We start from the raw sequence: 23,055 nt of genomic DNA on the forward strand, positions 1-23,055 counted from the left end.
TAGAGAAACAGGTCTGGGCAGAGTCAAGAGCTCCTGTCTCCGAAATGATCAGTTTGAGATTCTTCTTAGATATCTGCGGTAGGGAGAAACTTGGCCCCATGACCTTTCCTCCCTCGTTTCCCATGAATATCTTACATTACATGGCAAAAGGGACTTTGCAGATGTAACTGAAATTACTAATCACTGACTTCAAGATAGGGAAATTATCTTGTCTTATCCAGGTGGGCCCACTGTAATCACAGGAATCCTCTAAAGGCAGAGAGATTCGAAGCACAAGGGTTTATGCACCGTTGCTGGCTTTGAAGATGGAGTGGGCCACAAGCCAAGGAGCCTTTCGAAACCAAGAACGAGCCCCAGCCACAGGGACATCTGCCCTAGAACCGCCTGGGATTCTGCCAACAACCTGAAGGAGCCTGGAGGCCTCTGGATCAGCATCCACATTCTGACTTGATTTTGATTTCATCTGACTTCATTGCTTTCATTTTGACTTCAGCCAGGTGAGACCCTAAGCAGAGAACACAGCTGAGTAATGCTGTGCCCAGACTTCTGAACCACAAGCAGTGTGAGGTAACAAACAGGTGTTGTTTTAAGCCACTAGGTCTGTGACAATTTGTTACAGCACCTATAGAAAACTACCACAGTATTCTGGAGGAAATGCCTGCTAGGTAGGCATGTAGATAAATAAGTCTGGAGTTCAGTGGAGGAGTCAAGGAAAGAGATATGAATTTGAGTGTCAAATGCATGGTACTTAAAAGCTGGGTAAGATGCCCCAAAGGTGAAAGTATAGAAAGAGAAGAGGAAGGTTTAGAAATAGGGCAGGAGAAGTCACCAGGGAGACTGAGTGAGACAACACAGAGGTGAGTTTCAAGAAAGAGGGAGCGCTCAACTGTGATACAAGCTGCCGAAAGCCCGAGTCAGATGAAGACAGGAAAGGAGTCACTGGATTTGGCAACGGGGGATTGTTGGTGATTTTGACAAGCACTGGTTCGGTGGCATGACTGGGCAGAGGCCCAGTGAGGCAGGTGGAGAGAACAGGATAGGCGAGAGGAAACAGGTGTGCAGATAACTCTTTCAAGAGGTTTTGCTTTCGGAGAGCAGAGAACTAGGACGTTAGCTAGTGGTGGGTGTGGAATTAAGGGCAGGAGGGAAGATCAGACGAAGAACATAAGGTGTGCTTTTATGCTAACAGAAATGCGGCAGCAGAGGGGAGCAATGGACACATATGACAGAGAGCTGTGCGACGTAAGGTAGAAACAGCGGGTGCAGGGAAGGACACGCTCTGCATTTGGCGCTAAGAAGGAGTTCCCCCCCAATGACTTATTTTCTCAGCGAAGAATGAAGCAAAGATACCAGCTGAGAGTGGTTTAGGGAGAGAGAGGACAAGGTATGAATGGTCACTTTGGAGAGTGAAAGAATGAACATATTAGGGAAATTTAGCGGGACTGTCAGGCTGTTTTGAGTATCCTTCAGAGAACTGCAGTCAGTTTAAACTGAGGGTCATAATTCCAACTTTTTCTCTTGCCACGTTTAACTGCTTTGGTGGCAGAACAGGTGGACAGTTGGGTTTTAGCCAGAGTTTTATTAATGTGATTTCAAATGTTATCAAAACATAACATTTTCCAAATGTCTTCTTTCTGCTATAGCCAAATATAGCTTACTCACTCTAAACCTGCTGTTAGAAGGATGACCTTGGAAGGCTAGCTCAGTGTTCTTGATAAACAAAAATGTGTTCAGATGCTCCTTTGCATGTCCCTCTCTCATGGGTGGGCAGAAAGGAGAAGACACCGCTCCATTATCTCACGGCACTACCATAATGCTGGCAATGCCATCTCGACACTGTTTTCTGTAATCACTGCATTCCATGCATGGTGAGCTTTGAAGTCTTTACCCCACGAGCTTTTTTTTTTTTTTTAATCTCTATTTGAGGAGAATATGGCTCCCCTCCATGCACACACATTCACACATTTAAATTACACCTGTGTGCATCTATGTATGTATATATATGTGTGTGTGTGTATATATATACAGCTGGTCTATTATTAACCGTTGCAGGTATCTTATCTTTTTATTTTTTTCTTATAATAGGATTTCAGTTCAACAAGCTTCAGGGGAAAAAAAAGTCAGGCTTACCCAAATATAAATGTAAAAAAAAAAAATTAGAAAGAGCTTGACAGGGTCCTTCAGTGAATTATAATGACAAAGTTCTTCCTAATATCCAAAAGGAGTACCGAGGTACCTATTCTTTCCTTGTTGGCATCCCATAACTGCTTATGTAGTCAGTTATATTAGAAACCAACGGACATTTCTTAGAGACAAACCCCAGAAAATGGTAATATGTGAACCCTCAAGAACAGGTTTTATTAAAATAAGCGTGAAAGGGAGTCAGGTGAGTGACCCACATTGCATCAATCTGTCTATATGAACCAAGGATAAAATTCCTAACAACCTAATTTCAAGTACCTTCCCGCCTACCCAAGAAGCATAACATGAGGAGATTAACTTCTACAAAGTTATCTTGAGTGCTTTAAAGAAAATGGTTCTATTACTATATTACCATTATATAATATCCATTGTAACTTAAAAGTAAGTTGTACACCCCAATGACACCATGCTTCTCAAAATAAAGAAATCTGTTTTAGCCACATTATTCATAAAATAATTCCTTTCATAATAGTTCCTCTTTCAGTTGTGCATAATTTTGCTTTACCTTTCCATCAGGTGCATGTTACTTATTCATGACCTTCTTCTGTCTTTTAATGGTTCTCCTTTCTTTTTTAATCATGCACAGCTACACATTCATTGTGCTCTAATCTTACTGAAAAACACATTACTTGGGCTTCCCTGGTGGTACAGTGGTTAGGAATCTGCCTGCCAATGCAGGGGACATGGGCTCGAGCCCTGGTCCGGGAAGATCCCACGTGCCGTGGAGCAACTAAGCCCGTGTGCCACAACTACTGAGCCTGCGCTCTAGAGCCCGCGAGCCACAACTACTGAAGCCCACATGCCTAGAGCCCATGCTCCGCAACAAGAGAAGCCACCGCAATGAAAAGCCCAAGCACCACAACGAAGAGTAGCCCCCGCTCGCCACAACTAGAGAAAGCCCGCACGCAGCAACGAAGACCCAATGCAGCCAAAAATAAATAAATAAAACAAATAAATTTATTTAAAATAAAACCACATTACTTGATCCTTAAGTGTCAATAATGACTCCCAATTCAGGGACAACCATGACAGGAGAGGGCAGAAGAGTGGACGACCCTTTCCATCAGGGCAGCTTTAAACCTTTTTCACGGTAACACACACCGAGAGGTATATGTATTTGTTGGCACATAACTTACACAACTGTTACAAGTTGAATTGTGTCCCCCCCCAAAAGATATGTTGAGGTCTTAAGCCCCAGTAGCTGTGAATATGACCCTATTTGGAAATCAAGTCTTTGCAGATATAATCCTATTAAGATACAGTCACACTGGAGTGGGGTGGGCCCGTAATCCAGTATGACTGGTGTCCTTATAAGAAGAGACATACACACACACTCAGGTAGGAGAACGCCACGAAGACACAACAGAGAGGAGAATGTCATGTGACACCAGAGATAGAAATTAAAGTGCTGCAAGCCAAGGATCAGCAGCAAACCACCAGAAGCTAAGAAGCAAGTAAGGATCTTCCCCTGAAGACTTCAGAGGGAGCACAGCCCTGCTGACATCTTGATTTCTGACTTCAAGCCTCCAGAACTGTGAAATAATAAATTTCTGTTGTTTTAAGCCACCCAGCTTGTGGCTGTACTTTGTTACAGAAGCCCTAGGAAACTAGTAAAACAATGAAGCATAGCCAGTGAGATGCCTTTAGAGAGATCATCTTAAAACCATCCTAATTTATAAAAACAAGTGAAACCATGTGTTATTTTTATAATAATTATTTGCAATACATGGTATAGCCAATTGGAATACATCAATAAATATTAGTATCTTCATTGAGAACCACAGCAGTAGGTATAACAAAGGATGATGGGAATACTTTAACATTTTTGCTTTAGAAATCTAGAATTTAAAGTTATGCCACTGGCTTGAATTTCTAAATCTGACTTTCCTAACTCTTAGTTTTTGTTTGGATTAATATACTTCGATTGTAAAGTTCGTAAGTCCAGCTCACGAGTCATGCATACAGAGGAATATCTAAATACTCTCAAGGTCTATAGTGGCTTTTTTGTTTATGTTATACATTGAGCTGACCCGGAGTTGTTCAATGGGCGTAATTCCCAGTGAATTCGAAAGACATGATCTGAGCAGCTAAGAGCATGACTGATAGGCTACATGTTATTAGGTTGACATACACAGTCCTGTCAATTTTTTAATTCAGGGAAAAGGGGAAGTTGAGAAGACACAGGGAATGGATTAATTTATTAATTCATTCCATAAATAGTTCTTGTGCCATGAGCAAGGCATTAGGGACACCATATGAAACGAGATGCTCACGGAGCACTTGGGTGTCACAGTAGGGGCTGGGGGGACACACAACACGACTAATGCACAGCTAACAAGTTAAGTGCAATTGTGCCAAGTGCTACAAAGGTGGAGAATGTTACAAGAACAGAAACTGAGTACCTTCCTTGAGGAAGTGAAAGGAGAGTGAGCTTTAAAGCTCAAGACTGCAGTCATGTGTTCCAATGGGTGGAGCAAGAGCCTGTGGCAGAAGAAGCCTAACTTACTCAGGAAACAGTGAGAAGGTCCGTGTGTCTGGAGAGCGGTGATGGGGGATGGGAATGGCGTGAAAGGCAGGATGGCAAGGTAGGCGGGGCCAGACCACCCAGAACCTCTAGGTCTGTCCTGCACGTCCTTCCTACGCCCGCCAGGCTGCCAACCAGTTTCCGACCCCTCCATAGTGTGTAAGTAGAGATGGTCTTACTTGATGTGGTGGACTCCAAAGTGACCCCATGCTCCCCACTTCCTGCTGTTCATGCCTTAGTGTCATAATCTGTGCTGTGTAGTGAATTGTGCCTCCCTAAAAAAATATATTGAAGCCCTAAACCCCAAAACCCATTAATGTAATCTTATTTGAAAATAGGGTCTTTGCAGACATAATCAAGTCAAGATGATGTTACATCCAGGGATGGCTTCCCCGGGAGAGCGCACGGCGCGCCTCGGGCTGGTGCAATGTCACGCCGGCCTCTGCCGCCGCAGGTTCGCCCAGCACTCCGTGCCACTCCCTCCCCCCACCCCCGGCCTGAGTGAGCCAGGGTCCCTGAAGCATCTGCTCCTTTAACCCTGTCCTGTCTGAGCGAAGAACAGACGCCCTCCGGCGACCTAAACGCAGAGGTGGGGCCAAATCCAAAGTTGAGACCTGAGAGCTGTGAGAACAAAGAAGAGAAAGGGAAATCTCTCCCAGCAGCCTCAGAAGCAGTAGAGTAAAGCTCCACAATCAACTTGATGGACCCTGCATCTGTGGAATATATGAATAGACAACAAATCATCCCAAATTGAGGAGTCTGAGCCGTGTGGATGAAAGGTTCTTGGTGCTACAGCCAGGAATCAGCACTGTGCCTCTGAGGTGGGAGAGCCAACTTCAGGACACTGGTCCACAAGAGACCTCCCAGCTCCACATAATATCAAACGGCGAAAATCTTCCAGAGATCTCCATCTCAACACCAGGACCCAGCTTCACTCAACGACCAGCAAGCTACAGTGCTGGACACCCTATGCCAAACAACTAGCAAGACAGGAACACAACGCCACCCATTAGCAGAGAGGCTGCCTAAAATCATAAAAAGTCCACAGACACGCCAAAACACACCACCAGACGTGGACCTGCCCACCAGAAAGACAAGATCCAGCCTCATCCACCAGAACACAGGCACTAGTCCCCTCCACCAGGAAGCCTACACAACCCACTGAACCAACCTTAGCCACTGAACCAACCTTAGCCACTGGGGACAGACACCAAAAACAACGGGAACTATGAACCTGCAGCCTGCAAAAAGGAGACCCCAAACACAGTAAGATAAGCAAAATGAGAAGACAGAAAAACAAACAGCAGGAGAAGGAGCAAGATAAAAACCCACCAGACCTAACAAATGAAGAGGAAATAGGCAGTCTACCTGAAAAAGAATTCAGAATAATGATAGTAAAGATGATCCAAAATCTTGGAAATAGAATAGACAAAATGCAAGAAACAGTTAACAAGGACCTAGAACTAAAGATGAATCAAGCAACAATTAGAAATACAATAAATGAAATTAAAAATACTCTAGATGGGATCAATAGCAGAATAACTGAGGCAGAAGAATGGATAAGTGACGTAGAAGATAAAATAGTGGAAATAACTACTGCAGAGCAGAATAAAGAAAAAAGAATGAAAAGAACAGAGGACAGTCTCAGAGACCTCTGGGACAACATTAAACGCACCAACATTCGAATTATAGGGGTCCCAGAAGAAGAAGAGAAAAAGAAAGGGACTGAGAAAATATTTGAAGAGATTATAGTTGAAAACTTCCCTAATATGGGAAAGGAAATAGTTAATCAACTCCTGGAGGCACAGAGAGTCCCATACAGGATAAATCCAAGGAGAAATATGCCAAGACGCATATTAATCAAACTGTCAAAAATTAAATACAAAGAAAACATATTAAAAGCAGCAAGGGAAAAACAACAAATAACACACAAGGGAATCCCCATAAGGTTAACAGCTGATTTCAGCAGAAACTCTGCAAGCCAGAAGGGACTGGCAGGACATATTTAAAGTGATGAAGGAGAAAAACCTGCAACCAAGATTACTCTACCCAGCAAGGATCTCATTCAGATTTGATGGAGAAATTAAAACCTTTACAAACAAGCAAAAGCTGAGAGAGTTCAGCACCACCAAACCAGCTGTACAACAAATGCTACAGAAACTTCTCTATGCAGGAAACACAAGAGAAGGAAAAGACCTACAATAACGAACCCAAAACAATTAAGAAAATGGGAATAGGAACATACATATCGATAATTACCTTAAAAGTAAATGGACTAAATGTTCCCAGCAAAAGACACAGATTGGCTGAATGGATACAAAAACAAGACCCATATATATGCTGTCTACCAGAGACCCACTTCAGACCTAGAGACACATACAGACTGAAAGTAAGGGGATGGAAAAAGACATTCCATGCAAATGGAAACCAAAAGAAAGCTGGAGCAGCAATTCTCATATCAGACAAAATAGACTTTAAAATAAAGACTATTAGAAGAGACAAAGAAGGACACTACATAATGATCAAGGGATCGATCCAAGAAGAAGATATAACAATTGTAAATATTTATGCACCCAACATCGGAGCACCTCAATACATAAGGCAAATACTAACAGCCATAAAAGGGGAAATCGACAGTAACACACTCATAGTAGGGGACTTTAACACCCCACTTGCACCCATGGACAGATCATCCAAAATGAAAATAAATAAGGAAACAGAAGCTTTAAATGATACATTAAACAAGATGGACTTAATTGATATTTATAGGACATTCCATCCAAAAACAACAGAATACACATTTTTCTCAAGTGCTCATGGAACATTCTCCAGGATAGATCATATCTTGGGTCACAAATCAAGCCTTGGTAAATTTAAGAAAACTGAAATTGTATCAAGTATCTTTTCCGACCACAATGCTATGAGACTAGATATCAATTACAGGAAAAGAGCTGTAAAAAATACAAACACATGGAGGCTAAAAAATACACTACTCAATAACGAAGTGATTACTGAAGAAATCAAAGAGGAAATTAAAAAATACCTAGAAACAAATGACAATGGAGACATGATGACCCAAAACCTATGGGATGCAGCAAAAGCAGTTCTAAGAGGGAAGTTTATAGCAATACAATCCCACCTTAAAAAACAGGAAACCTCTCAAATAAACAACCTAACCTTGCACCTAAAGCAATTAGAGAAAGAAGAACAAAAACATCCCAAATTTAGCAGAAGGAAAGAAATCATAAAAACCAGATCAGAAATAAATGAAAAAGAAATGAAGGAAACAATAGCAAAGATCAATAAAACTAAAAGCTGGTTCTTTGAGAAGATAAACAAAATTGATAAACCATTAGCCAGACTCATCAAGAAAAAAAGGGAGAAGACTCAAATCAATAGAATTAGAAATGAAAAAGGAGAAGTAACAACTGACACTGCAGAAATACGAAAGATCATGAGAGATTACTACAAGCAACTCTATGCCAATAAAATGGACAACCTGGAAGAAATGGACAAATTCTTAGAAAGGCACAACCTGCCAAGACTGAATCAGGAAGAAACAGAAAATATGAACAGACCAATCACAAGCACTGAAATTGAAACTGTGATAAAAAATCTTCCAACAAACAAAAGCCCAGGACCAGATGGCTTCACAGGCGAATTCCATCAAACATTTAGAGAAGAGCTAACACCTATCCTTCTCAAACTCTTCCAAAATATAGCAGAGGGAGGAACACTCCCAAACTCATTCTATGAGGCCACCATCACCTTGATACCAAAACCAGACAAGGATGTCACAAAGAAAGAAAACTACAGGCCAATATCACTGATGAACGAGGATGCAAAAATCCTCAACAAAATACTAGCAAACAGAATCCAACAGCACATTAAAAGGATCATACACCATGATCAAGTGGGGTTTATTCCAGGAATGCAAGGATTCTTCAATATACGCAAATCAATCAACGTGATACACCATATTAACAAATTGAAGGAGAAAAACCATATGATCATCTCAATAGATGCAGAGAAAGCTTTCGACAAAATTCAACACCCATTTATGATAAAAACCCTGCAGAAAGTAGGCATAGAGGGAACTTTCCTCAACATAATAAAGGCCATATATGACAAACCCACAGCGAACACTGTCCTCAATGGTGAAAAACTGAAACCATTTCCACTAAGATCAGGAACAAGACAAGGTTGCTCACTCTCACCACTCTTATTCAACATAGTTTTGGAAGTTTTAGCCACAGCAATCAGAGAAGAAAAGGAAATAAAAGGAATCCAAATCAGAAAACAAGAAGTAAAGCTGTCACTGTTTGCAGATGACATGATACTATACATAGAGAATCCTAAAGATGCTACCAGAAAACTACTAGAGCTAATCAATGAATTTGGTAAAGTAGCAGGATACAAAATTAATGCACAGAAATCTCTGGCATTCCTATATACTAATGATGAAAAATCTGAAAGTGAAATCAAGAAAACACTCCCATTTACCACTGCAACAAAAAGAATAAAATATCTAGGAATAAACGTTCCTAAGGAGACAAAAGACATGTATGCAGAAAATTATAAGACACTGATGAAAGAAATTAAAGATGATACAAATAGATGGAGAGATATACCATGTTCTTGGATTGGAAGAATCAACATTGTGAAAATGACTCTACTACCCAAAGCAATCAACAGATTCAATGCAATCCCTATCAAACTACCACTGGCATGTTTCACAGAACTAGAACAAAAAATTTCACAATTTGTATGGAAACACAAAAGACCCCGAAGAGCCAAAGCAATCTTGAGAACGAAAAACGGAGCTGGAGGAATCAGGCTCCCTGACTTCAGACTATACTACAAAGCTACAGTAATCAAGACAGTATGGTACTGGCACAAAAACAGAAATACAGATAAATGGAGCAGGATAGAAAGCCCAGAGATAAACCCACGCACATACGGTCACCTTATCTTTGATAAAGGAGGCAGGAATGTACAGTGGAGAAAGGACAGCCTCTTCAATAAGTGGTGCTGGGAAAACTGGACAGCGACATGTAAAAGTATGAGATTAGATCACTCCCTAACACCATACACAAAAATAAGCTCAAAATGGATTAAAGACCTAAATGTAAGGCCAGAAACTATCAAACTCTTAGAGGAAAACATAGGCAGAACACTCTATGACATAAATCACAGCAAGATCCTTTTTGACCCACCTCCTAGAGAAATGGAAATAAATACAAAAATAAACACATAGGACCTAATGAAACTCAAAAGCTTTTGCACAGCAAAGGAAATCATAAACAGGACCAAAAGACAACCCTCAGAATGGGAGAAAATATTTGCAAATGAAGCAACTGACAAAGGATTAATCTCCAAAATTTACAAGCAGCTCATGCAGCTCAAAAACAGGAAAACAAACAACCCAATCCAAAAATGGGCAGAAGACCTAAATAGACATTTCTCCAAAGAAGATATACAGACTGCCAACAAACACATGAAAGAATGCTCAACATCTTTAATCGTTAAAGAAATGCAAATCAAAACTACAATGAGATATCATCTCACACCAGTCAGAATGGCCATCATCAAAAAATCTAGAAACAATAAATGCTGGAGAGGGTGTGGAGAAAAGGGAACACTCTTGCACTGCTGGTGGGAATGTGAATTGGTACAGCCACTATGGAGAACAGTATGGAGGTTCCTTAAAAAACTACAAATAGGGCTTCCTTGGTGGCACAGTGGTTGAGAGTCTGCCTGCCGATGCAGGGGATGCGGGTTCGTGCCCCGGTCCGGGAGGATCCCACATGCCGCGGAGCGGCTGGGCCCGTGAGCCATGGCCGCTGAGACTGCGTATCTGGAGCCTGTGCTCCGCAACGGGAGAGGCCACAGCAGTGAGAGGCCCGCATACAGGAAAAAAAAAAAAAAAAAAAGGTGAAAAAACTACAAATAGAACTCCCATATGACCCAGCAATCCCATTACTGGGCATATACCCTGAGAAAACCATAATTCAAAAAGAGTCATGTACCAAAACGTTCATAGAAGCCCTATTTACAGTAGCCTGGAGATGGAAACAGCCTAGGTGTCCATCATCAGATTAATGGATAAAGAAGATGTGGCACATATATACAATGGAATATTACTCAGCCATAAAAAGAAACGAAATTGAGCTATTTGCAATGAGGTGGATAGACCTAGAGTCTGTCATACAGAGTGAAGTAAGTCAGAAAGAGAAAGACAAATACCGTATGCTAACGCATATATATGGAATCTAAGGAGAAAAAAATGTCATGAAGAACCTAGGGGTAAGACAGGAATAAAGACACAGACCTACTAGAGAATGGACTTGAGGATATGGGGAGGGGGAAGGGTAAGCTCTGACAAAGTGAAAGAGCGGCATGGACATATATACAGTATCAAACGTAAGGTAGATAGCTAGTGGGAAGCAGCCGCAGAGCACAAGGAGATCAGCTCGGTGCTTTGTGACCGCCTGGAGGGGTGGGATAGGGAGGGTGGGAGGGAGACGCAAGAGGGAGGGGATATGGGAACATATGTATATGTATAACTGATTATTTTGTTATAAAGCAGAAACTAACACACCATTGTTAAGCAATTATACTCCAATAAAGATGTAAAAAAAAAGAGTCTCAGCTTCAGGAAAAAAAAGATAAAAACAAAGATGTTGTTATACTGAATTAGGGTAGACCCTAACCCAATATGACTGGTGTCCCTACAGGAAGAGGGAAATGACACAGACCTAGACATACAAAGGCAGAAGGGCCACGTGACAATGGAAGCAGAGACTGAAGTGCTGCAGTTGCAAGCCAAGGAACACCAAGGACTGCAGGCAAAATATCAGAATCTAGGAAGAAGCTTTCTCCTATGGGTTTCACAGTGAACTTGGCTCTGCTGACAACTTGATATTGAACTTCTACCCCCGAACTGTGAGATAAGTTTCTATTGTTTTAAGTCATCTAGTTTGTATTATTTTTTTACAACAGCCTTAGGAAACTGATACAGATTTTGCTTGTGTGTGGGTGGGACCAATGGTTTGCTTCTGAGCAACGAGATATGGCAAAGTGATGGCATGTCACTCCAATGATTAATTATGTTATACAAGACTCTGTCTTGCTAGCAGACTCATTCTAGAGACCATCTTCCCCATACCAACTAGGAAGACGCAAGTCGCTATGAGTCCTACAAGGAACAAGTCCACGTGGAACTGCAAGGAATTGAATTCCACCAACAAACACATGAGCAGGGAAGTGGATTCTTCCTGAATCAGGCCTCCAGTTGAGACCACAGCCTGACTGACATCTTGACTATAGCTCTGTGAGACCCTGTGAAGAGAACCCAGCTAAACTGTGCTTGGAATTCTGACCCAGAGAAATCATGAGATAATGAATACATGTTGTTTTAAGCTGCTAACTTTTTAGTAATTTGTTAGATAGCATAGAAAACTAATACACTTGAACCATAGTATACCAAACTGTTAGTAGTAGTTTAGCCTTTGCATTCTCTCTGGGCATAGGAAATGTTGAAAGCTGACTCTTATGGATATTTTCAGGCACTCTTCTGAGGTTCCCAACACTGGGGACTCTCCTGCAGTTCCCTTGGTGTGAGCACATGTATCTTCTCACATCAGGCATTTTCTTGCTACTCCTTCCTTGGGAATCCAGTGATCACTTCCTGGTTCCTGCTGCTACGGTCCCTCTGGCCAGGACCTAGGCCAACACCATGCCAGCACTCTCCCCCATGAGGCCTGCCTCTGGGCACCTATAAACACTCAAGGATCCTTTGGCCTAACCAACTCTGGGAGGGTAGGCCATTCCCAACATGGCAGCCCTCTCCTCAGCCCATCCCTCTGCTTCAGCTTTGCTACACAGCAGTCCAAAGCCAACAGCTCCATGGGGTCCCTCCAACAATAGAACACTACATTAAGCTTGTCCAGAGTCCTAGTTCTCTCTAGGCTGGAGGTGAAGGAGTAGGGGTGGATGACGGTCACTGCATGGCAACAGTGCACTCCGAAGACTCTGTTTACCAATCTCTTCTCTACGTTCTGTAAACATCTTTTTTTTTTTTTTTTTTTTTGTGTGTGTGTTACGTGGGCCTCTCACTGTTGTGGCCTCTCCCATTGCGGAGCACAGGCTCCGGACGCGCAGGCCCAGTGGCCATGGCTCACTGGCCCAGCCGCTCCGCGGCATGCGGGATCCTCCCGGGCCGGGGCACGAACCCGCATCCCCTGCATCGGCAGGCGGACTCTCAACCACTGTGCCACCAGGGAAGCCCCTGTAAACATCTTTATCTTTGATCTGGTTCAAGAGTCCAAGACTCATGGAATCAGCCTGAGCACTTCCTTTATAATTCTGTGCCTGGGATCTGTCTCACAATCACTTTGGTCTGTGATATCTATTGTTTTGGAAATCCCATCAGAATGGAGGCAGGAAAAGCGCCATTTTAACCACCTGTTTCTTTTAGTATTCCCAAGTCATAAAATAAGAAAAGAGTAAAATTTAGTGTTGATGTTACAACTCATTTCTAGCTGACATTTCAAAGAATCAGTGATATTTACATTCTTAGACAATTGTTAAAATGATGAACTCTATTTAAAATAATTACTCAACACTCTTGAACAAATTTATCTATTTCTTGCAAGCAGAAATTCAGAACAAGGCAGAAGCCGAGGAATCAAATATTCTCAAGTACGTAAAAGCTCTAATTGTGGGTGGCCAAAGTGCCCTATTTAAAATACAAAGTTTATTCATTCATTTACTGAACAAATATTTACTGAGTACCTCTTAAGTGACAGACTGTTTTATTTAAACTTTTAAAACATTTAATTTTGACTTTACTTATCCAGTTAGCTTAAAAAAAAAGTATAAGAAAAAAATGCACATCAGGATAAGTCTTAAAAATGCATATTACTCCAGAATTACCTGAAAAGGCATTGCTGTAATATCTAGACAGGGTCTGCATGATGTCTTTTGAGTGCTGGGTCCACGGCGCTATCTTTCTGTAGGTTTTTACACGATGAACAAGTTGGGAACCACCATACTGAAGGGACAGGGTATCCCCATGATCTTCATAGAGTTCCTCAAATAACCTGAGCAAAACACACAAACACTAAAGAATTTCACCCAAAGTATTACACACGTATTCACTTAGCCGTGGACTCGAAACAAGTATTTTACTGTATGAGTTCCTCTAGGCCTTTCTTTTCAAGTAGACTCTTCAACATCTTGAAGATATATGCACATGCAAAATATATTTTACAGTAATGGTCTAATAAGCAACAAAGTCAAAGAAAATGCTATAAAAAAAAAAAAAGCAGGGGCACCAAAAGCATAACCCATCAAAGCCAGACCAAGGTGGTTTTAACTCTATCAAAAGAATCCTAACTTTCTGCAGCCTGCCAAATCAATTTACCTCCCACGACAGAATTTTCTGTTCTCTCTGAATTGCCTTCGGGAAAAAAGGACATGCTCTTGTCACAAATAAACCGTATTATTTCCTAGAAATACACGTCTGAAACTTATGTTTCTTCAAGTGCCTGTTAAAGACTTTTTAGTGCAGTGATATCTGAGGACTTGGCCATTTGTAAGCTCATCACTTTTTTTTGACAGAGCCTTTATGACTATCTCAGAGGACCTATAACAGTGATCACTGCATTTTCAAGAAATGGTACTTCACACAATGTCATGGACCCAATGGACAGCGAATAAACAGTATTCCTTACTGAAGAATCAATCTTTTATCTGTCTTATATGTTTAATTCAAAATATATGAAGCCTTATTACTTTTTTTTCCTAATGCAGTCTGGATTTGTTTTTTTAAAAACCCACCATGGATTTATCTGAAGTACATAATGTTTATTGATAATTAACACAAATAGGAAAATAAAAACCATGGTAACAATACACAAGGCTTTAATAGAAATATATATTACAAAATTAATTTGAATAATGTCTTTTAACAACATAGTTTTTAAGAAGCTGAAAGGAGAAACAAGTTCATAAAAGTCCTTATTAATCAGGTTTGCTTTCTGTCAATATGAAAGGCATTCGAAAGGCAGAAAATAAAGCTTACCTAACTGCATCTGTATCAAACTGTAGATTCGGTTTGTCAATTAAGCCCAAGGAATACAGCTGATAAGCCAGAGCACATTTCCCCACCATAAACTGTGCTGTGTTGGTGCGATCCAAACAGTCCACACAGTTGGTTCGAAGAACACCAGTCTAAAGAGAAACACCTTGAACTGTCATTCATTATTCAGTCACCAAAACTACCTCCATCCTACTTTAGATTTCTTTAAGCAGTAGAAGATAGCTGTAGGCAGGGTATTATTCCTGAACAAATAGTGAAGAACATTTTTTTCATTATAAAAGGTTATATTTGCTGTTCACTTAATACTGCCGCAACAGCATCATTGCACCCTCTAGTCTATATCTGAATTATTTTCTTTAGTTTAACAAGATAAAAATAGCTAACATTTTCCACATGTATCAATTAGTAAAATATGTGCTTTTTTCCCTGATCTATCTCCTTTACTATACAAACTAAAATATTCAGTGGGTGAGGCCATTTCATTCTTAAAGCATAATTAATATATATACTGTTGTATTTGACTCATTTTCCAAAGTCATTTATTCTTTTCACATTTCATTCATTTTATATTTCATTTCATATTTCATTCATATTCTTTCATTTATTCTTTTCACATTTCTGTTTCTATTTCCAATAACAAAATGTATACTATATAGAAAAAATCTGTGGGCGATTATTATTTCAGCTACACATCCCTTGCAAGAGTTAAACACTAGCAGTAAGGCTTTTAAACCTCATTCTCAGGACTTCCCTGGTGGCACAGTGGTTAAGAATCTGCCTGCCAATGCAGGGAACACGGCTTCCAGCCCTGGTCCAGGAAGATCTCACATGCTGCGGAGCAACTAAGCCCGTGCACCACAAATACTGAGCCTGCGCTCTTAGAGCCTGCAAGCCACAACTACTGAAGCCCACGTGCCACAACTACTGAAGCCCACACGCCTAGAGCCCGTGCTCCACAACAAGGGAAGCCACCGCAATGAGAAGCCCGTGCACCACAATGAAGCATAGCCCCTGCTCACCGCCACTAGAAAAAAACAGTGCTCAGCAACGAAGACCCAAGGCAGCCAAAAATAAATAAATAAACATATTTTAAAAAAAACCCTCATTTTCAAATGATTAATAATTTTGCATTCAGTAAGAAGTATCTCTCTCCATGATTGCTTTCAGAAAACATCATACACTGTGGATACAGATTCTATTCATTATTAATACAATGTCATCTATACCTGCAGGCGACCAGTGGAAATCACACATCCTCCTAGTTCATTCCACCTGTGTTTAAAAATACATGCTTTAATTAAAAAATTTTAATAACATAATCTCTATTCATATTTGGTACTAGCTCTTTATTAAGAATCAAAGTAATAGGGCTGAATGCCCCTGAATAATCAGCTGATTCAGTTTACTTTCATTCTCTCAGGAAAGTGAATATGCAAGTCACAGAGATGGAATGCTATCCATGCTCTAAAGGGAGACCAGGAAAGGAGCATCTTAACCTGCTCCAGCCCTACACTCTTAGCATTTTGTCACCCATGTTCAACCAAAATCTCTCGTGCTTTAATTTAAGCCCATTTCCTGTTTGGTCTCTACAGACATGACTAATAATTGCAGGGCAATTTTATAATAAAATCTTCCAAGCCTGATTCTTCTCCCCTCAACGTTAGGAGGCCCCACCTCCTCCAGCTTTTCTTCATGGAGCTTTGTTACAGTCCTTCGGTTGTTTTTACACTCTTCCTTATTATTTTCTTTCCTACATACTTTCTCCACGTGCTAATGAATGCCTGGGGAAATGTTCTTATTATGTAAGTACTATATAATGATATTACTATTTTAATTATTTAAAATATTTTAATTATTTAAAACAAGGTGCAGTGAAGAAAAAAATTAACACAGCAGGCCTGACTGCTATCCTCAGAAAGGCCTGCTTACAAGGCTGGCCCTTGGCCGGAGTCTGGAACTTCAGTTCCCACCATTCCCAGAACAGACAAGAATGGATCAATGTGCCTAAGCCGTCTGTAGAAACACCATGGTTTGCTGAACATCCTTTCCTTCTGCGAGTCTGAAATTTTGGAAGCTGCCAGGCAGAGGCTGCCTATAGGACCACCTCCAATAAATACCCTGGCACCAAGTCTTTCATCATCTCCCCTGGCTGGTGACATTTCACACACACACTGTCACAAGTCGCTGGGGGGATTAGCGCTGTGTGCCTCTACCAGGAGAGGACTCTGGAAGCATGACCCTAATTTCCTCTGGACTTCATCCCATGTGCCTTTTCCCTTGGCTACTTTTGCTTTGTTTTGCTTGGTAGTAATAAATCACAGCCAAGAGAACAACAATATGCTGGGTCCTTTGAGTTCTCCTAGTGAACCACTGAGCCTGGGAGCGGTCTTGGGGACCCTGGTCACAGGTGCCCCGAAATTCAAACTATAACAAAAGGATTACTTGCAAAGACGTACACATTAGTAGTTGGTTGTTTTTTGTTTTTGCTTTCTCCCTGTGTGTGTGTGTGTGTGTGTGTGTGTGTGTGTGTTTACCATTATAGTTAACTTTACTAACTGAAAATAAAATACTGGAAATATATAATATTGGTCCCTTAAAAGATAAATAAAGCTCATTTGCTTGATCTGAAGGAGCTCACAAAGTAGTAATGAGGAAAGACTTGTGAGCAACTAACTATAATACAATGATACATTTTCATTAAAATGTCAGTTTAAATACTAATGTATACACTGGTTTATTAGAAAAATTTTCCTGCTCCTATTTAATACTGAAGAATAGAATTCATTACAGAAAATTTTACTTTACAGAAATATTTTATGTAATGTTTATTCTAAGAAGCAACAGGTTCCATGGCTTCCATCTCAGGGTATATACCCGCAGAGGAAACTGCATGCCATCAAGAATGTTCATTCCACAGTCCCATGGGCTGCGTGTCTTGTCTCCCCAAAGGAATAAAATCATCCATCTTCCAAGGAGTCAAACTGCTCATATTTAGAATACTTTTTATCTGTAAGAGCAAAATTCTTGATTTCTTTTAGGTTTTAAAACACCATACATACTTTTCATCTGGCCGCAAAATGCTACAGTATGAATCAGGGCGGTTTACAAAGAAGCCTGTTTTCTTCACCACACTTTCTGCAATCACGTTCAGGCGATCCAGAACATTACACAGCTTGCTGAGGGCAAGGAGGAAGAATGAAGAGAAGTGAGAAGAGCCCACGTCTTAATACATATTTATTCTCACATCTAAAGTAAAGTCTACAGTAATGACACTCAGGGATTTAATTTTTTAAATCTCTGGTTTGTACTCAATAGGAACATTGTAAGAATTAATTTCTAGAATGCAATGTGTACTCAATAACTAGCAAGATTTGGCGCAAGGAGACATGAAGGGCCTGTAACTCGACAGCAACTATTGGCAAGCCTTAAACTCGGGCGCATGACATCCCCCTGCAAGAGCTTTTCCCAAAGCCTTTCACTCCCCAAGAGTACAGTCAGTTAAATATGGATTCATGAAATGTGAAGAGAGCACAATGCGCAGTGCAGTGGAAGGGGAAGAAAACACTGGAAAATAAATTACTACTAATGGCACCAACCTGCAACCAGGCTTATACTATGGGAAAGTATGTATGTGTGTGTGTGTGTGTGTGTGTGTGTGTGTATGTTTCTGTGTGCGCACACATGCATGTATCTAACTACATAAAATGACTCAGAAAAAAGTACGAGTCAAGTGCAAAACAATACAGTGACATTTAAAAATAACGGAGACCTCAATATGAGCCTAATGTTTGTATGACCCCTCGTAAATGAATGCAAGTTCCTTGGATGAGATGAGTTTTGAATCAGATCTTGACAGAGAGGTGGGAAAGCAGCCAGCGGAGGGCAGGGGGAAACAACAACAGGAACAAAGGTTCCAGAACTGGACCTTGGCTGCTGCACTGGGGACAGAACATGAAGGTTAGCTTTTCAGGAACAGAACAGCCCTGGGAATAAAGAAGAAGTTATGCATTCTGGAACCAACCAGGTGATGGGGCTTTAACATTACACTAAGGGGTTTGGATTTACTATAAACAGTCAAGAGTTAGTGCTGGTTCATCCATGCGTGAGATAATCTGAAAGCGGTGTCTGAGAAAGTGATTAAACAGGGAGAAAGAATGAAATAGAAAAAAGTGAAACTAATGCCTTTAAGGAAAAGCAGCAGAGTAAAGATGTTCTGAGGTCACTAGATACTTCAAAGAGAATTTCTAAATGGTAAAAATGGTGGGCAAAAAGAATTTGGTCAACTAATTTAAGCCCTCAAATTATACACCAGCAGTTAAACAGCCCCTCAAGCCGGTTCACAAAGGAAATGAAAAAAGTAACATTCACTTTACCAGAGAGATCAGCTTCCTGCTATTTTACATCACAAGAAGAGGAAAATATAACCAGACGTATGAGCATCTGCTCACCTTTTGGTGTACTTGGCCATATCCCAAGGAATATAAATAATCGTGTGCTCGGGAGGCAAAAACTGGTTGAGGTAGGTCACAGCAGCTACGAGTTCTTCACTCAAAATTCTTTCATGCTTTCTCTTCTCTCGTTCCTTTACCAAAAATTAAACATTTTCAGTGTTCTAACTACCTTAAATCAGAGGAACAGACTTTTAACATAACTTTGCCACTAAGACAAAAAGCTGAAGTGCTAAATATACAAAAATGAAACCTACCTACTCAAATTAAAATAATATAAATGCAAAGAAATAAATGCATCACTGAATTATAGTCAACAGATAATGAACATTAAAGACTCAAGGAGATCAGATTTCTTCCTCATCACCTCCTACAGTCCCAAGAAGCCCAGCTCACCCTACACAGGCCCGTCCTACACACTCCACACCGCACACTCCACTTTGGCAAAGGAAAACTTCCCAAGGACCAGAAGAAAGGAACCTCCAACCTCCAACCCTCCAACCCGCCAGCTAAGGACCAGAGAGAAATCAACTGGGCCTAGATGGCTAATCCCCAAACTGGCAGAGTGGAGAACGCTTTCGCAGGCTTCATAGGCTTTTTGGTTTTTTTGGCTGTGTTGGGTCTTCGTTGCTGTGTGCAGGCTTTCTCTAGTTGCGGCGAGCGGGGGCTACTCTTCATTGCGGTGCATGGGCTTCCCATTGTGGTGGCTTCTCTTGTTGTGGAGCATGGGCTCTAGGTGCGTGGGCTTCAGTAGTTGCAGCACACGGGCTCAGTAGTTGTGCCTCACGGGCTCTAGAGCACAGGCTCAGTAATTGTGACGCGGGCTTAGTTGCTCCACGGCATGTGGGATCTTCCCGGACCAGGGCTTGAACCTGTGTCTCCTGCACTGGCAAGGGGATTCTTAACCACTGGGCCACCAGGGAAGTCCTGTTCATAGGCTTTTAAACTTGACTCTCATAAAATCCCCATGAGGTAGCCAAGGCAGCCATGTCTTCCCCTTTTACACTGTGGCTGGATGAACTGAGGCTGAGAGGCGTTCATGGAACTAAACCTGGCTGTCCACCTCCTTGCCTGCTGTAGCTCCTTAGATATCATACTGCCTCCCATTCAAGAGGAGCTGGTGCACAGTGTCCAGCTTTGTGGTTGGAGTGCTGGCTCTGCCTCTTACCAGCCACATGGCCTTGAACAAGGTTCTCAACTTTCCTGGGCCTCCATTTCTTCGTCTGTAAAATGGGTAACAGTAGTATCTCACTTAAAGGATTAATGTGAGGTTTAAATGAGATGAAACATGATAGCTTCTTATCAGAGCATATGACACATGGTAAGGATTAATAAAAATTAACTTTATTGTTATCCTGATCAGGACTTCACATAGAAACAAACAAAAAACAATTAATTCAGCAATATGGATACAGCACTGAGGTACTATTGCTGGCATCAAAATAGGTCTACACTGTTTTCAACCATGGTGATTACTTTTCAACTGTCATGAATTTAATTAGATAATCACTGAGAAACAGAAAAAGGGTGTCTATTTTGCACAGCTGTATATATGGAGGAATTAGATAAGAACTGATTAAGAACAGCATTAAACCAGTTTGGGATGAACAAATATTTAGCTTATTTTTACATCTGAGAAAATTCAATTGTATACCTGTAACTTTCTCAAAAGCACTTTAAGCCAACTAGAGAAACAAAAAGTTTTTGAATTTCTTATATCAAATCTGACATTTAATGAGACAGAGGGATAAGGTTATTTCATCAACTTTCAATCATCTCTACGTAAAGAATCTGCTTTATGCATTGTCTGCCCACAGTGGATTAGCTAGTGGATTGTTTCATCGACCTTCTTTGGTCACAGACCCCTTTAACAACCAGATGAAAACTTCACATATGCAAGTGGTTGTTTCAAAGGGTTCAGAGACACCCCCCCAATGGCCGTCCATGGACCCCAGATTAAAGTCCTCTGATGTACAATGACATCAGATCCCTGGTTGGCTTCCTATTGATCCCCAGTAGCAGCACTGACAGTATAAGGATTGCTCCAAAATGTCTGACAAGCAGTGTCTCAAACCTCCACATGGTGGAGTGGAGGGAGGGCAGGAGATAGTGCACAGCACAGGGCAAAAGAGAAAAGAAATCAAGAAAAGTATTCCACTTTAGACACTTCATATGGAGGCAGAATAAAGAGTGAATATTCGCTGATATCATGCTACACACACACACACGCACACGTACACACATTCTCTGACAAGTTAATGAGTTCTAAGTGAACTGAATAAACATCTTCTCTTATCCTATGAATAAAATAACTAATGACAAAAACAACAGAACATTTTTTTCTATTCTACAAAACAGCAACTTAATCTCCAAACAATTTTCTAGTCGTTGCCAGGATTTTTATGGCAATGAAACAACGAACAAGGACAATTTTAAAATCCACTGACTGCCCTTTAAATATTAAGAAATAAATGTTCATTTGAGAAAGCTGGGCAGGAACACTTTACAACCACACGTATCTGATATTATATTCTGAACCTGCGTATTTAATAGAGAAATAGATTATTTCAAATATCATAAACTGAATTTCCACTTAACCATAGCTTTTAACCACACTATAAGGACTCTGTAAAATATGAAGAAAATTCACTAATTAAGGTCGATGTTTATGTTCTAGCGATAACCTTGTAATTTAGTGCTTCAGCAATAATTTATTTCTATACTAACAATCTCTTATTGCTTATAGTTTACTAGAAAAATGTTCATGAGGGTTATTACTAGAGTTTTCCTTTTTGAATTTTTTGATTATGTCTCTTATAGCTATTGTTCAATATCAGGTTGAGGTTGTGGATCATCCACCTATTGCCGTATATTACTCTGAGTTGATAGGGGGAAAGACGTGAAAATGAAATTTCTGAACTGATGTGAACAAAAGTCTAAAAAATGATGTATTTAATACCTGAATGATTTATTTTACAAAGTCAATCCCTGATAGGATGCAATAATTTCATAAAGCAAAGAGCAACAAAGGAAGAAATAAAGCTTCCTGCCTCACTGTCCCCAGCCCCTCCTCCCCACTCCCCTCCCCCGAGCCACACGCTCGCAGGCACACACACGCCCTGCTCCTCTGAACCCTCGCACTTAGTTCTAGGGTCCTCTCCCCGCAACTGGATCTCGGTCTGTGCCCCCGGCCTGGGCAGCTCCCAGTACCTGCTCCTCCTCCACTCTAGCTAAGCCATCCTTCCCACCCTCACATCTCAGATCAAGTCATCACCACAGGTAACTCCTCTGCCTTCAACATTTCTTATCCAGAACCTCTTTTATTTTCAGATGGCTTGTTTTAAACAGCCCACCTCACCAGGACCCCAGTCCACCGACAGCACTGCTTTCTCCATCACCCTCTCCATTACTCCCCCTCCTCCAGCTTAGGTTTCATGGTCTGCTTCAATCAGACTTCCGCCAACATCCAAAACTCCTATTATCTGTCTTTCTACATCATGCCTGCCTGGCAGAACTGAACGAACCCAATTATCTACTTCCTCTGTGCTCACAGCCATACACAAGCCCTGCCAGGAAAAGTCAGGCAATAGCAGAATTTAAGAAATCTTGGGGGGCCTCCCTGGTGGCGCAGTGGTTGAGAGTCCGCCTGCCGATGCAGGGGAAATGGGTTCGTGCCCTGGTCTGGGAGGACCCCATATGCCGCGGAGCGGCTTGGCCCGTGAGCCATGGCCGCTGGGCCTGCGCGTCCGGAGCCTGTGCTCCGCAACGGGAGAGGC

At 41.2% G+C, this 23,055-nt stretch overlaps 1 protein-coding gene across 1 annotated transcript in view; it reads right to left on the minus strand.

Annotated features, from left to right (window-relative positions):
* FIG4 (FIG4 phosphoinositide 5-phosphatase) overlaps positions 1–23,055 on the minus strand; it is a 138,249-nt gene that overhangs the window by 60,222 nt on the left and 54,972 nt on the right. The window contains exons 11-15 of the mRNA XM_082633553.1: positions 19,280–19,413; positions 17,891–18,007; positions 16,058–16,103; positions 14,814–14,962; positions 13,664–13,830 (exon numbers count right to left, since the gene is read on the minus strand). Of these exons, the coding sequence (XP_082489679.1) occupies positions 13,664–13,830; positions 14,814–14,962; positions 16,058–16,103; positions 17,891–18,007; positions 19,280–19,413 (613 nt within the window). The remainder of the gene's footprint in view (positions 1–13,663; positions 13,831–14,813; positions 14,963–16,057; positions 16,104–17,890; positions 18,008–19,279; positions 19,414–23,055) is intronic.

Source organism: Mesoplodon mirus, assembly GCF_964341445.2.
Source record: "Mesoplodon mirus genome assembly, chromosome: 10".
Taxonomy (NCBI): Eukaryota; Metazoa; Chordata; class Mammalia; order Artiodactyla; family Ziphiidae; genus Mesoplodon; species Mesoplodon mirus.